Source organism: Petaurus breviceps, unplaced genomic scaffold (genome assembly GCF_028583685.1).
Source record: "Petaurus breviceps papuanus isolate PSGF00001 unplaced genomic scaffold, PetGlider_PUasm1.0 90879, whole genome shotgun sequence".
In the NCBI taxonomy this organism is placed as follows: Eukaryota; Metazoa; Chordata; class Mammalia; order Diprotodontia; family Petauridae; genus Petaurus; species Petaurus breviceps.
This window is the reverse complement of record NW_027187368.1, coordinates 3080535-3096560: the sequence shown is the minus strand read 5'-3', so window position 1 is coordinate 3096560 and position 16026 is coordinate 3080535. Positions and strand designations below refer to the sequence as shown.

At 38.1% G+C, this 16026-nt stretch overlaps 1 protein-coding gene across 2 annotated transcripts in view; it reads right to left on the bottom strand.

Annotated features, from left to right (window-relative positions):
* Positions 1–7659: 7659 nt before the first annotated feature.
* Positions 7660–16026, bottom strand: part of LOC138150379 (N-acetyllactosaminide alpha-1,3-galactosyltransferase-like) — a 34943-nt gene continuing 26576 nt past the window's right edge. The window contains exon 4 of one of the 2 annotated variants that reach the window (XM_069073778.1): positions 7660–8863. In XM_069073778.1, coding sequence (XP_068929879.1) covers positions 8176–8863 — 688 coding nt within the window. In that variant the 3' untranslated portion in view covers positions 7660–8175. The remainder of the gene's footprint in view (positions 8864–16026) is intronic. The other variant, XM_069073779.1, reaches the window with a different exon arrangement.

The following is a 16026-nucleotide window of genomic DNA, read 5'->3' as shown; positions in this document are numbered from 1 at the left end:
TACCCCAAATCACTCAGTCTGTCACTGATTGGCTAATAATAGGTTCCAGCCCAAGCCTCACTTGTTCATTGTTTGGGTTTTGATGGCTCAGAGTGAGTGTAAATAGCAATTATTTCTGTTCTGGCCATGTCTGAAGGTCTTCCCCTCCCAAACTGATTCAGTGAAGGCAATCTAGGCCATCTTTTGCCTGAATGAAACCCAGCCTTTAACTACTGAATGGGTGTTGCCTCAGACAAACTGAGACTGGGAAAGATTTTAGCTCTCCCACTCCATCCAGACCCATTGCCAGTTGTCCTAACTTATGTCTTGCCGTTGGACTCAGGAGAGAATAGAGCTGGTGACTTTGCACAGTTCTGCCTCACGTAAGTCCAAGTTCTGAAGTCATCAGTGCTTTTCAAGAATGAAATATCAACAATATCTCTGACACTGGCCAGATGATCCTGGACAATCCACTTACACCTTCACACTCTATCCAATTCTTCAAGACTCTTGCTGATCTGCATTGGTAGATGGAATTTACTTTGACAGGAGCTTCTCTTACCTCACAAAATCATGTGTGTGAACCAAACCTTGCCACAACCTCAATTCCCAAAACTTTGACTAGAATGTTCCTTGTCAAGTTAGCACATGCTCATATTGAACATTCTTTTCTTATTGGTCATCAACCAACTCAACTTCTTCCATCACACCTTGGCCATCACAGCAGCTTTCTGGTTCCTTTTTTAGGAATGCCTGCACATTATGAAATGATCTGTCACCACCAGCATGTTGCTTAATCCTTTCCTATCTCTTTTCTACTTTTTTTTTTGGAGGGGAGAAGGTAGGGCAGTTGGGGTTAAGTGACTCATCCAAGGCCACACAGCTAGTAAATTTTAAGTGTCTGAGGCCAGATTTGAACTCAGGTCCTCCTGACTCCAGGGCTGGTGTTCTATTCACTGCGCCACCTAGTCACCCTCTTATCTCTTTCTTTTCTTTTCTTTTCTTTTTTTCTTAAGCAATCGGGGTTAAGTAACTTGCTCAAGGTTCCATGGCCAGTTATTTCTGGGTGTGGTGCTGAGTATCTGAGCCCGGATTTGATCCAGGTCATCCCGACACTGGAGCCAGTGCTCTTACTCGCTGTGCTACCTGGCTGCCCCCTCCTATCTCTTTCTAGTGGGAATATCTATACACATATTCTCCAAAGGTTACTGGTACTTGTACTCCCCAAATGTACATTTTTATTAAGAAGCAAAACATTTGGGGCAGCTAGGTGGCACAATGAAGAGAGCACTGGCCCTGGAGTCAGAAGGACCTGAGTTCAAATCCGGCCTCAGAAACTTAACACTTACTAGCTGTGTGACCTTGGGCAAGTCCATTAGCCCCAATTGCCCTGCCCTCCCTCCTCCAAAGAGGAAAAAAAAAAGAGCTGGAAATAGCAAACCACTCCAGTAACTTTGCCAAGAACACCCTAAAAATGGATTCAATGAGAGTAAGACAACTGAATAACAATATTAACAACAGGCCCAATAATAGGTCTGTTGTATAACTCTTATCTTGACAGCAGAGTACCCTCTGAGGGAGACATATTTTGACCCTGAGGGTCACTCTCCCATTTCTTGGCTTGGATCCCTTTCTCAAAGTCCTTCATGATGTAGGTGATCCTGTCATCCTTGGATGACTGGAAAAGGAGAATTGGTACAAAATTTACATTCACTCATGGCAAACTCTCTGGTGGGAATTTCTCAGCTTCACTTTCACAGGTTTTGTTATGTTTCAGTCAGATTTTGCTCTGTGTATCACAGATTGTCCTTGCCTCATCCCTTGTTATCACCATGGTTTTGGACACACAGGGTGTTACAGGATACAATACTGCATCTGCAGTCACATTAATCTTCCCTGTCTACTAATTACAAACTTCCTTTGTAGTTGCCTAGCACCACTACCCATCTCTAGTCCACAGCATGCAGCTTACAAAATACATGAGTGTCTTACTGTTATTCCAAACCTAAACTCGAGCTCAACACACACAGTGTGCAAATGCCTCAGTGGCAGCCCTCTTTGAAGTTCAAAACTTGAATCTGTGGATGGGATAATGAGTCACTATCAGTGAGTCCTCTGCTGGTAATGCAAGAGGTCTCTGGTACCTGTTCTTGAAATGTCACTTTCAGTGGAAAAGGTTATTGCTTCAAGGTTCCTTGGGCCAGTGCTGTCCATTGTGATTGTGGCTCCCTGTCTATTCCCCTTAAAAAATGGTACCACCTCTGTATCAGTAGCCTTCCAACCCTCCAAACCATCCTACTGACCCTCCTAACCCTCAGCCCCCACAATGCATCTTGGGAAACAAAGCAGGCTGATGAAACGAAGACATTAAGAGTTCTGGCAAGGGGGCTAGAACAATTCTGTGTAACCAAAGAAAGGTTCATGATCAGAAAGTGAGGTTCTTTTGTGTAGTAGTTTCTATATCTAGGTTTATCACTAATTGGCTCTGCAACCTTGAGCAAGTCACTTCTCTCTCTGAGCCTCATTTTCCCCATCTGTAAGATATGAGGAATAATACCTACTTTGCTAAACACTCATGGAATTGTGAAGGTCAAATGAATTCATGTATTTGAGAGTACCACTTACAAAATCAATCTTATTATTGGATAAGAAGGCTTTTTTTTTTTTTTTAAAGCAATCGGGGTTAAGTAACTTGCTCAAGGTTACACGGCCAGTTATTCCTGGGTGTGGTGCTGAGTATCCGAGGCCAGGATTTGATCCAGGTCATCCCGACACTGGAGCCGGTGCTCTTACTCGCTGAGCCACCTGGCCACCCCTAAGCAATTGGGGTTAAGTAACTTGCTCAAGGTTACACAGCCAGGTGTTTCTGGGTGGGTGCTGAATGTCTGAGCCCTGGATTCGATCTCCAGGTCTTCTCAACACTGGAGCTGGTGCTCTTACTCGCTGTGCTACCTGGCCACCCCTAGAAGCCTTTTTTTTTTTTTTAAAAGCATTTTGATGAAACAAATTAGTGGCAAAATACCAAGACACAACATCTTTGAAAGTCTTCTCCTATGCTATTCCTTATGTCCTACTCATTCTGAATACAGAATGCTCTTGGTTATTCAACCCATTTTCCACTGTAGAAGAAAGAGTTTTTGGCTATAAATATGAGTGCTTCCTATCTGTTAAGGTATTTACAATAATATAGTAAATATTATTGATCTCAGGGGGGACAAAAGAGGATGAAAAAGCAGTGGTGCTTCTAGATGAGTAAAATGAAGAAATCCTAGGGAACCAAGAAAGGAACCTTTATCTCATAAGTCAATTGAAAGGTTCCAAACTGAAAAGATTTACCACTTATGTTCTATTTTGTTTTAATTTTTCTTTTATGTTATGAATTTGACAATCATAAAAATTAAAGATATATTAATATGTCAAGAAAAACACAGAAGATTGTGTATGAAACTATAGACTTCTAGCATGTGTAGTTTAGATTTCTAGAAAGTACATACTAACAATATAGTGACATCATTTTTTCTATTTGTGAACCTTCTAAACATCTTTTTGCCTTCTGCATAATTTTCAATGTTTTATTGATGTTATTTTTTTCCTATCAGCTCTATCCCTAACCATTAACAACCTTCAAATAGAAACCTTCCCTTAAAAATGTTTTATAAACATCATCAAATGTGGACATTTCCAAGTATAAAGATAAGCAGAAAAAGAGAATTGCCTATAAAACCTAGATGAAGGGGTGGGGAGCGTGTGTCCAATAGTGTCTCTTATGTATGGTTTATTTTTCTTAAAGTACATTTTCATTCAACACAGTAGTACCAATAGGGCCCTGCTAGTCTATGTTCCTTTCTGAATTTCTTTACATACACTTTTCTGTGTATTTTATAAACATTGTTTCAAGGTCTTTCTTTTTGCTTCTTTTTTGGGCATCACTGTAACTAACTTCTTCCCCAACCTTATCAAAACAAACAAATGAGGATATGAATAATTAATGAATAAAGACATAAATAAATACATGAATAAGTGAACAAATAAATAGACGGATGAATGACAAATGAATGAATGACAAACAAATAAATAAATAAAGTTCTCCTTGTAACAAATAAGCATAGGCAGAAAAAACAAATCCACAAATTGGCTGCTCTGCAAAGTGTATGTCTTATTCTGTACATCTTTTCTGTTAAAAGTATGATTCCTCATTTGTCTTTTGGAGTCAAGATTAGTCACTGCTTTGATCAGAATTCTTAAGTCTTTCAAAGTTACTTTCTTTTACAATTGTAGTCATTGTATAAATTGTTCTGGTTCTGATCATTTCACTCTACATCAGTTCATAAAGTCTTTTCCATTTTCTCTGAATTTCCTTTTCACACACACATACTTACAAATACACATATACATATAATGAAGCAACAAGTCCATTATACTTCTTTTAAAAATTTACTTATTTTATTTTTAATTTATGAAATAAAACAAGCATTTCCATAACATAGTAGAATTAAAGAAGATGATTATACATGGAACTGCAAATCTATTACATACAACTTGGTATTTCTTTTTAATATATAATAAAGTTATCAAATAAATTTCTTTTTTTCCATTTTTTTCTTCCCTTCCCCCCATCTGCACCCTAGAGATGGTTACCATTAGACACAAATATGAATATATATGTAAAACCATTCTATTCATACTTCTTTTTATCAGTTCTTTCTCTGGATGTAGATAGCATTTTACTTCATATGTCCTTTGTAGTTAATTTGGGTATTTAAAATAGTCAAAATGACCTAGTCACTCAAATTTCTTAAAACAATATTGCTGTTACTGTTTATGACATTTTCTTGGTCTTATTTTATTCTGTATTATTTTGTGTAAGTTTATCCATGTTTTTCTAAAATCAATGAGCTCATCACTTATAGCGCAGTTGTATTCCATCATGATGATATACCACAACTTGTTCAGTCATTACCTGATTGATGAGCATCCCCTCAATTTCCGGTTTTTTGCCATCTCAAAGAGAGCTGCTATAAATATTTTAGAATAGATAGGTTCTTTTCCTTTTCCCCTAATCATCTTTGGAAATAGACCTAGTAATCATATTGCTGGGTCAAAGGCATGGGTATAGGCAGTTTAATAATTCTTTGGGCATAAGTCCAGATTGCTCTCCACAATGGTTAGATCAGTTCACAGTTCCACCAACAGTGATTTGGTTTCCCAATTTTTCCACATCCCCTCCAATATTTATCACTTTTCCCTTCAACTATTTTAGCCAATCTGATAGGTGCAAAATGATATCTCAAAGTTGTTTTAATTTGTATTTCTCTCATCAATAATGATTTGGAGCATTTTTTCATATGACTATAAATTTTGATTTCTTCATCAGAAAACTACCTGTTCATATCTTTTGACCATTTATCAGTTGGGGAATGACTCATATTCTTATAGAATAGATGAAGGTGTTCTTTTTTGAGATATGAGAGCTTTGGGAGAGGCTAGGTGGCACAGTGAATAGAGCACTGGCCCTGGAGTCAGGAGGACCTGAGTTCAAATTTGGCCTCAGACACTTAACACAAAAACTAGCCATGTGACCCTGGGCAAATCACTTAACCGCAACTGCCCTCCAAAAAGCAGAGAGAGAGAGAGAGAGAGAGAGAGAGAGAGAGAGAGAGAGAGAGAGAGAGAGAGAGAGAGAGAGAGAGAGAGAGAGAGATATGAGAGCTTTATTGGAGAAACTGTCTATAAATTCTTGCTCTGCCCTCCTCCCCCCCCTTCTACTTTCCTTCTGATCTTGGCTACATTTGTTTTATACAAAACCTTTTAAATTTAATGTAATTGAAATTATTCATTTTATACCTCACTCTACTCTCTATATCTTGTTTATTCATAAATTACTTGCCTTTCCATAAGTCTGATAAGTAATATGTTCCATGTTCTTCAAATTTTCTTGTACCATCTCTCTTTTTATTGAGGTCATGTATCCATTTTGATCTTATCTTGGTAAATGGTGTAAGCTATTGGTCTGTGCCCAATTTCTATTATACTGTTTTCTGGTTTTCCCAATATTTTTTAAAACAAATAATGAATTCTTATCCTCAAAACTTAAGTCTTCACACTTGCCAAATACAAGATTGCTATATTAATTTACTTCTGTACATTGTATGTATACTCTCCTTTTGATCTACCTTTCTGTTTTTTTTTCTTTTTGGTTTTGCAGGGGGGAAGGCAGGGCAACTGGGGTTAAGTGACTTGCCCAAGATCTCACAGCTAGTACGTGTTAAGTATCTGAGGTCACATTTGAATTCAGGTCCTCCTGACTCCAGGGCCAGTGCTCTATTCACTGCACCACCTAGCCGCCCCTACCTTTATGTTTCTTAGCCAGTACCACATAGTTTTGATAATTACTGCCTCACAATATAGTTTAAGATCTGGTACTGCTAAACGTCCTTCCTTTACATTTTTTTATTAGTTCTTTTGATATTCTTGGCTTTTGTTCTTCCAAATGAATTTTGTTATTATTTTTCTAATTCAGTAGAATAATTTTTTGTTAATTTAATTGGGATGGCATTGAATATATAGATTAGTTTAGGTAAAATTGTCATTTTCATTATATTGGCCAATTATTTAAATATGATTTTATTTGCATAAAAAGTTTTTTTTTTCATAATTTTGTTTATATAGTTTCTGGGTTTGTTTTGGCAGGTGTACTCCCAGGTATTTTATATTGTCTAGTTATTTTAAATGGGATAGCTCTTACTATTTCTTCTTGCAGTATTTTATTTGTGATATACAGGAATGCTGATAATTTATGTGGATATACTTTCTCTGGATACAGATGATGTCTTCCTTCATATGTCCTTTATAGTAAATTTGGGAATTTATAATAGTCAAAATAACTTAGTCACTCAAAGTTGTTTTTAAAACAATATTGCTGTTACTGTTTACAACGTTTTATTGGTTCTGCTCATTTCACTCTTCATTATTTTGTACAAGTCTATCCATGTTTTTCTAAAATCAGCAAGCTCATAATTTCTTATAGCATAGTAGTGCTATAGCTTTAGCTAGTAGTACTATTCCATCACGATCACATACCACAGCTTGCTCAGTCATTACCCAATTGATGAGCATCCACTCAATTTCCAGTTCTTTGCCACCTCAAAGAGAGGCATGTTTCATCACCAGTCTTCTAAAATCATGCAAAGTCCCTGCATGGATCTCACCTCTGTTCTTCCATCACTCAGTTAGGTATCTGAATGACAACCCTTTTACTAAGTGAGAACCTGAGCCACAGATGAAAGACTAAGTATGGTGTAATGGAACAGTGGATTTGAAATCAATGGACCTGTGTATGTTTAGTCTTGGCTCTACTGCTTATTTCTTGTGTGACCTTGGGCAACTCAATTCATCTCTCTGAGCCTTAATCTGTGGTGGTCTGTTTTCCTTCCTTCCTTCCTTCCTTCCTTCCTTCCTTCCTTCCTTCCTTCCTTCCTTCCTTCCTTCCTTCCTTCCTTCCTTCCTTCCTTCCTTCCTTCCTTCCTCCCTTCCTTCTTTCCTCCCTTGCTTCTTTCCTTCCTTCCTTCCTTCCTTCCTTCCTTCCTTCCTTCTTTCCTTCCTTCCTTCCTTCCTTCCTTCCTTTCTTCCTTCCTTCCTTTCTTTCTTTCTTTCTTTCTTTCTTTCTTTCTTTCTTTCTTTCTTTCTTTCTTTCTTTCTTTCTTTCTTTCTTTCTTTCTTTCTTTCTTTCTTTCTTTCTTTCTTTCTTTCTTTCTCTCTCTGTCTCTCTTTTTCTTTCTATCAGGGATAAGTTACTTGCTCAGGGTCACACAGCTAGTAAATTTCTGAGGCTGAATTTGAACTCAGGTCCTCCTGATTCTAGAGCCAGTGATTTACCACTGCATCACCTTGCTGCTCCATGGTCATCTATTTTCTTAAAGCCCAAAGTGTCTTCATATTTCTCCAAATGGATATGCAACCAGCATTTATCTTTATCTAATTACTATAGAATTGTTTTTTATTCATCATTAAAATTACAAGGTTCAAGATTACAAACAGGAAAAGGCTTGGGAAGTTTACTTTTTGGGGAGATGATGGCTTTTCCTTACAATTTTTAAATGGCTACTTTTCCTACATATTGGTTAGAATGATAAACTTTCTAATTTAGAAATTTAAGAGTTGAATCCCCCCTCCCAGATGCCTCATAAAAACTGCACACTACTTTAAGTAAGGTGGCATAATTTTGTTTTGCCGAGATATTTTGACAATATCAATATCAGAATTGTCTTTTAATGAATAATCCCAGCAATATTCTGGGGATAATATTTTAGTGGGTTTGTTGAGAAAAAAATACTTGTTCAGGTGGCTTTCTTCATGCCACACAGCCTCAATGCCATTTTCCTTATCCTGAAGTATTTCCCTGTCACAAGTTTGGGCGAGTTTCAAAACCTGAAGGGGTGTCCCACCAAAAATGGCTGCATGGTAATAGAAATCTCCCATGTTAAAGGGTATGAATGCTGTAGAGAAAGGCCGCCTTTCATATTTGAAATCATTGGCTTTCTTTTTATAAAACCAAGCATGGATTTGGGCCACAGACTCCCCTAGGGTCTCCACACCAAAATAATTTTCAAATACCTGATCCACATCCATGCAGAAAAGGAAGTCAACTTCATGTTGGATATGATTGACAATGTGCTCCCCAATGATCTTCATGCGCATCATCCTAATGTCTTGCCACCCTTTTGCCCCCTGGACTCCAAATACTTTGAATGTATGAAGAGGAGCCATCTCTATCCAAAGCAACTTGGAGGAGTCATCTGCCATGATGTAAAAAATTGAATTATGACCAACCATGAAGTACTTCTCTGCAGAGGAAAGGAATTGCTCCAAGTAATCATCAAGATACCTGGTAACAAATGAGAGGCACAGTTATTTTAGTAAAAGTTAAGGGTTAGTATAAAAATGATTCTGATGTATTTGCTTACCATGTAGTAAGAACTTCTTTGAGTTGACTTTCAGTTGAAGTGATAGATTAAATTAGCCATAATCTTTCCTTGTGGTTAATATCATAGGTTTGCTAAACAATGTGTAGCTATGGAGCAAAGGTTTTCCTCCATGTTACAGATGTGATCCTTCTGTGAAGCTCACTGAACCACACAGGGCTTGGATATTTACTTAGATCTCATTACTATCAAACTCTATATGTAATCTATTGATAAGTATTAAGTACCTTTTACTGACTACGCTAAGCCCTGGGGATACATAGACTTTTCAAATAAATGAATTATTCCTTGCTCTCATGGAGTTTACTTTCTATTGGAGGAAGATTACATATAAAAGTATATTTAGAATGGATATGTGCAGAATAAATAGAAGATAGTTAAACACAAGGTAGAGATACAGGTACATATAGAAGGTGGCAAGAAATTCAACTGTACTTGTAAAAAGGATGGCATAAAAACAAAAGATCTAGAATATTGAGGGAAATGCTGAAAACAGATAGGGATGAAGGGGAAATAGCATGTCTAGAACTTGAAACTATGTTATAAAGCAACCGTTATCAAAACCCATACAGTATTGGTTAAAAAACAGAGAGACATATCAATGGGAGAGACTAGAAAAGGGAGAACCTGAGACAACAGAACTCAAAAATCCTGCATTTGATAAAGTGGAAAACATAAATTACCTAGGAAAAAACTGCCTATTAAAAAAAACTGCTGAGAAAACTGGAAAGCAGTCTGGCAGAAAATAGACTTAAACCATAGTAGATATTACGCTATATTCCATAATACACACTATATGCATATATAACCTCAATATTAAAGATTATTAGGTATAAAAATTAGGAGAGAAGCAGATCATGTACTTATTATTAACTGTAGATACGAAATGTATTAAGCAAGCAAAATAAAGGAAACTATAAAAAATAAAATAGACAAATTAGTTTCTGCATAGACAAAATTAACGTAGGAAGGTTAAGAAGGTAAGTGGTCAAATGGGGAAAAATCTTTGTATCATATTTCTCTGATAAGGTTTTGGCATCTAAGATATACAAGCAACTAACAAATATGTTATGATTGATAGTAATTCTTTTATAAATGAGTGGTCAAGACTAACTTTGATAGACTGGGCTTCTCTCAGCAATGCAAGGTTATAAGACAACTCCAAAAGACTCATGATGGAAAGGGGTATTCACATCCAGAGAAAGAACTACAGAGTCTGAATGCAGACTGAAGCAAACTACTTGCTCTCTCTCTCTTTTTTTTTTGGTTTTGTTTTGTTCTTTCTCATTGTTCATTCCATTGGTTATAATCCTTCTTTACAACTTGACTAATGTTTAATGTGAAGGCATTTGTAGATCCTATATTTAATTGCATGGAGCCATGGGGGAAAGGGGGAAGGAGAAGGTGGAGAAGAAAATTTGAAGCTCAAGAGACTGGAAATGAATGTTGTAAACCAAAAGTAGATAAATACATTTAAAAAGATTTAAAAAATAAATGAGTGGTCAAAGGATATGAACACAGGTTTCAAAAGAAGAATTACAAAGTAATCTCAACCACATAAAAGAATGCTCCAAATCACTAATAATAAGAGAAATGCAAATCAAAAAAATCCTGAAGTTTTGCTTCACACCTGAAAATTGGCAAAGATGACACAAAATGGCAAAACTCAATACTAGAGGGGTTGTGAAATGAGAGGTACACTAATGCATTGTTGGTGGAACTCTGAATTGGTACAACCATTTTGGAAAGAAATTTAGAATTATACAAATAAAGTGATTAAAATGTTTATACTCTTTGACACAGAGATTCTATTGCTGGACTTAAACCCTCCAAATGCCATTAATAAGAAGACAGAACCCACCACATACATCAAAATATTTATAGCAACACTTTTTGTATTAGCAAAGAATTGAAAACAAAGTAGATGCGCATTGATTGGAGAATGGCTAAAAAAAATTGTGATACATGAATGTAATGAAATATTACTGTGCTATAAGAAGTAACCAAATGTGATAAAGAAATGTTCTCCTTGACCAAAGAAGCATGGAAGATCTACATGAGTTAATACAGAGTGAAGTAAGCAGAGCCCAGAAAACAGTATTCACATTGAATACCACAATGTAAATGGAAAGAACAAACACACACACACACACACACACACACACACACACACACACCACAAAAGGGAATGTAGCAAAATTATAAAATTCAAGAATGATTCTAATGAAGAGATATGAGAAGATACTCCCAGCCTACCCATTCATGGATGTGGGAAGTCCATGGGTGTTCCACATTGCACATGTTTTCAGTCTTTTCAATATATTAATTGGTTGTACTGATTTTTCCCTCTTCTTTTTCTTTTTTTGTCTTTAGAAATAGTATTTGTTATATAGGATGACTCTCTGGGTGAATAAAAGGGAAAGATAATGGGGAAAGCTATGATGATGTAAAAAACAAAAGATCCATCAATAATTTGTTTTAAGAGGATGGTATGTCAGAGGTGAAAGAATATAGAGAGAATACAGTCAGAGATGGAGGTGAGCTTTACCATTACATGGCCCTCCAGTACTATAATTGTCCTATGGAGAATAAGTACCCCATAGGAAGGTAGTCCTTCTCAGGCTTAACTTATCTCTGTAAGATATAGGTGTGCGTGTGTGTTTGTTTATCTCATCATCTCATTTCCTTCCCATCAGAAACTTTGACTTTGCCCCTTGGTCCTTGGCTCTGATGGGTGGGCTTTTACCTTATCTTTTCAGGGTCTGGGCATCTAAACCACTTCTTGGTTTTGCCCAAAATGTATTGTCTGCTTTCTGGATACCATCATCATTTTCTTTTCATAGTAACTTTCAACTGTGCCCATGTCCCTTGGGTCTTAAAAGTGACCCTTGAGTTTATCTTACTGGAGTCCAGTGCTCCATGCATTTCCTGTCATCTGTGACCATGACCCCCTTTTTTCCAAACACTTCTTTATGTTGTCTTGTTCCATTACAATGCATGCTCCTTGAAGGAAGGGATTATGGTTTGCCTCTTTATCCCTAGAGCTTAGTATTGTGCCTGGTACATGATAAGCAATTAATGACTGCTAGCTCTATCTATCTATCTATCTATCTATCTATCTATCTATCTATCTATCCATCCATCCATCCATCCATCTATTTCTTCTCTTTTTGGAAACTTGTATCTGCCTAGAGATGTGATATCAATAGCTAGCATTTACATAGCACTTTAAGGTTTATAAAATGATTTGAAAATATTATCACATTTTATGCTCACAACAATCCTGAGAGGTAGGAACTATGTATTACACTGTTTTATAGATGAGGAAACTGAGATAGATGGAGAGTAAGTGACTTGTCCTGGGTCACACAGCTAGTAAGTGTCTGAGACAGGATTTAGACTGAGAAAGACCTGAGTCAGTCATGAATTGACTTCTAGGCAAAAATGGTGCAAGCCCAGCTGAACTGTCAGTTCAGTGAAGACACTCTGGCCTTTGAGGACCTAGTATAGCCTAGCCTTCAAGGTTCAAGATCAAGCAAATCAGGGGAAGCTAGGTAGCACAGTGAATAGAGCACTGGCCCTGGAGTCAGGAGAAACAGTTCAGATTTGACCTCAGACACTTAACATTTATTAGCTGTGTGACCTTAGGCAAGTCACTTAATCCCAATTGCCCAGTTTTCCCCCTCCAAAAAAAAAGATAAAATAAAAAAGATTAAGCAGATCACTTAGATAACAGCAGAATGACTACACCTACACCAGTACTCTGCCCTGTAGCAAGCTTTCTATGGACCCTACTGAGACAGAAAGGATAAGGAGCCTCTCCTGCTCCAGAACAGTCTGTTGTCTTACTCACAGATGCTTCTGAAATATGTGCTTTATTGGGTTTCTATGTGTATTGGTGGGAAAGTATGCCCAGGTTTTTTTTTTTTTTTGGGGGGGATGCTCTTTAGTCACTGTATTTGTTATACCATCTGAGTAAATATTTTTGCTAAAAAGTTGAGTCTACTGGCTGATTGTTAGGAGGAACTCATTGGTAGGGGCTTGTGAGCTAGAGGTAAGTAGATAGCCACCACAGAATTACCTCTAGAACATGTGCTAGCATCTTTCCTTCTGGGGACCCTATCTGCTAACGCTACTGTAAGTTAAGGAAGCAATCCCAGAGGGGGTTGCTATAGACACAGTTATATAATGTTTCATTTGTGAAGCACTTTGTATAATATCTTATTTGAACTTTACAACCTCTTTATGAGGTTGTCCTTACGTTATCACCATTTTAGAAAGAAGGACATTGAGTCTTAGAGAAGTTACGGGATTTATCCTACAGTAATAGAGCTAGCACATAGTAAAGACAGGATTTGAACTCAGGTTCCCCTGCAAAATCAATGATCAATCCACTATGCCATCTGCCTGTCATTAAAATTTTTGGAGAAGACTTAGGACTTAATTGATTCTGACAAACTCCCTTTACCAATATAGATCAGCACCTGTTCTTCAACTTAGAGTCTTTTTTTTTCTTTTCTTTTTTTGTTGAGTTGCTTTTTATTTTATTTTTAAAAGTAATTTAATTTTTTTCACAATTACATGTAAAAAACCAACTTAGATCTTAAAGTGTTGCCTGGATCCTGAAAAGTTAAGTGCCTTGCCTAGGGTCACACAGCCAGGGTATGTCAAAGGCAGGAATTGATCTCAGGTTTTCTCAATCCTGAGTCTGGCTCCCTATCTATCCTGCCACCCTACCTCTCCAAATTAAATTAAATATAATATGTTTTTAAAAGATAGAGTATCTAGTAATAATTGGTGATAGTCTCACTGTATTCTATCTTGGTCCAGCCATAGCAGGAGTATGGTGCTCAGGTCTGGGAATCACATTTTGGGAAGAATGATGATGTGCTGGAGAGTATCCAGAGAAGGAGGACCATGATGGTAAAGGACCGCAAGATCATTCCATATGGGAATCAGTTGAAGAAAATGGAGTTGTTTATCCTGGAGAAGTCTTAGAAAGAGTATGAGACCTTCCCCAATCCATGCAAAAGGGGACTCTGAACAAACTTTGGAGGTACAGAACCCATAAAATGACACAGAGAAGCTAACCTCCCACTGAGGACAGCCTGGCAGGAATCAGCCAGCACAGCACTCTGGGAGCCAAGCCCAGCCTCACACGAGTCAGAGGTGTTAGCCCCAGGGCAGGCCTGACCAATGACCAGGGGGAGGGACATCAGATCACCAACAGCTGTGGCGGTTGCTAGAATTATCAACACATACATGCTAAGGACAAAGTGAGAGGTCAGTGCAGTGTGGACTTTGGGATCCAGTAGTTGGGAGTGCATTGGCCTTTGCCCCCGGGTGAGAAACGGCTGAGTCGCTGCAGCCTTGCAGCCACCCCCACATGACTGCTTCAGCTCCTGGCCTGAAGAATGTAGGGGGACCAAGCGACCAGTCTGAGGGGTAATCGCTCTTGCTTTAACCTGCTTGGATCTGGATTGCAGTTGAGGGTGGAGGTCCTGGGGTGTACAACCAGCTTGCCACAGCGAGTGGAGGCTTCAGAGAGGGCACCCAACTAATACCTTTGGCAGCTGAGAAAACCCCAGCATTTGGGACAAAGGTCCCCTGTCTGGTGGCAGAGTCCTGTATCAGCAAGCACCCCAGCATCCCCAGGGTAGCTGACAACACAGGTTCTTGGATATGCTTTGATAAAGGAAAGCAACTCAAAATGGGTTAACAACCTTACTTTAATCAGTCAAACATATATCGTTTATGTAGTTCAGGGGGAAAAGGTCAGCACCCCAAACTTCAGAATATACAGACAGAATTATCAAGACAGAAACAGATCAAGTAGACAGCTTTCCAAGCTGTCCAACCATTACATCCATATCAAATCAACATCTGGGTTTTTCAAAGCTGGGGGACTCTCAACAACAGCTTCCCAGAGTTTCATCTGATCAAATCACAGAACACTTCTCAAAGTAAGCCCCAAAACAAAGCCTCAAATCAGGGTTTATATAGCCTTCTCCTGGCTCAGAGAATGTAACAACCTTCTGGACCCACTGGCCAATCAAAAAGTATCTACTGAAAAACAAGCCTCCCACCCCAGGCTCCAGGTGCACTTTAGCCTAGGGGCAGGGAAGATCTTTAAATTTGCATTTCCATTACAAGTCCTACTGTGGCAAAAAGCCCAGGGGTCAAGTGACTGAGTGGCGACATGAGCCGGCAAAGGAAGCAAAATAAACAGATAACCCCAACTTTACATTCCTATTTTGGGGACAAAAAGGATCAAAGCATGGAATAAGACAGCGAAGTCAGAACTCCTGCACCAAAAACTTCAAAGAAAAATACGAACTGGTTACAGGTCATAGAGGACCTTAAGAAACAAACAAGAGAAGTGGAGGAAAAATTGGGAAGAGAAATAAGAATGATGCAAGAAAATTATGAAATGAGAGTTAACAGCCTGACTGAGGAAAATAACACCTTAAAAAATAGATCAACTCCAATGGCAAAAGAGGCTCAAAAAGGCAATGAGGAGAAGAATGCTTCAAAAAGCTGAATTTGCCAGATGGAAAAAGAATCTCAAAAGCTCACTGAAGAGAATCAATTCTTCAGAATTAGATTGGAGCAAATGGAAGCTAGTGACATTATGAGAAATCAAGATGCTGTTAAACAGATCCAAACAAATGAAAGAATAGAAGGCAATGTGAAATATCTCATTGGAAAAACCACTCACCTGGAAAATAGATCCAGCAGAGATAACTTAAAAATTATTGGACTACCTGAAATCCATGATCAAAGAAAGAACCTAGAAATCATCGTCCAAGAAATTCTCAAGGAAAACTGCCCTGATGTTTTAGAACCAGAGGGCAAAATAGAGGTTGAAAGAATCCACCAATCACCTCCTGAAAAAGATCCCAAAAAGAATACTCCTAGGGGGCGGCCAGGTAGCACAGAGAGTAAGAGAACCGGCTCCAGTGTTGAGAACACCTGGAGATCGAATCCCGGGCTCAGACACTTAGAACCCACCCAGAAACACCTGGCCGTGTAACCTTGAGCAAGTTACTTAATCCCAATTGCTTAG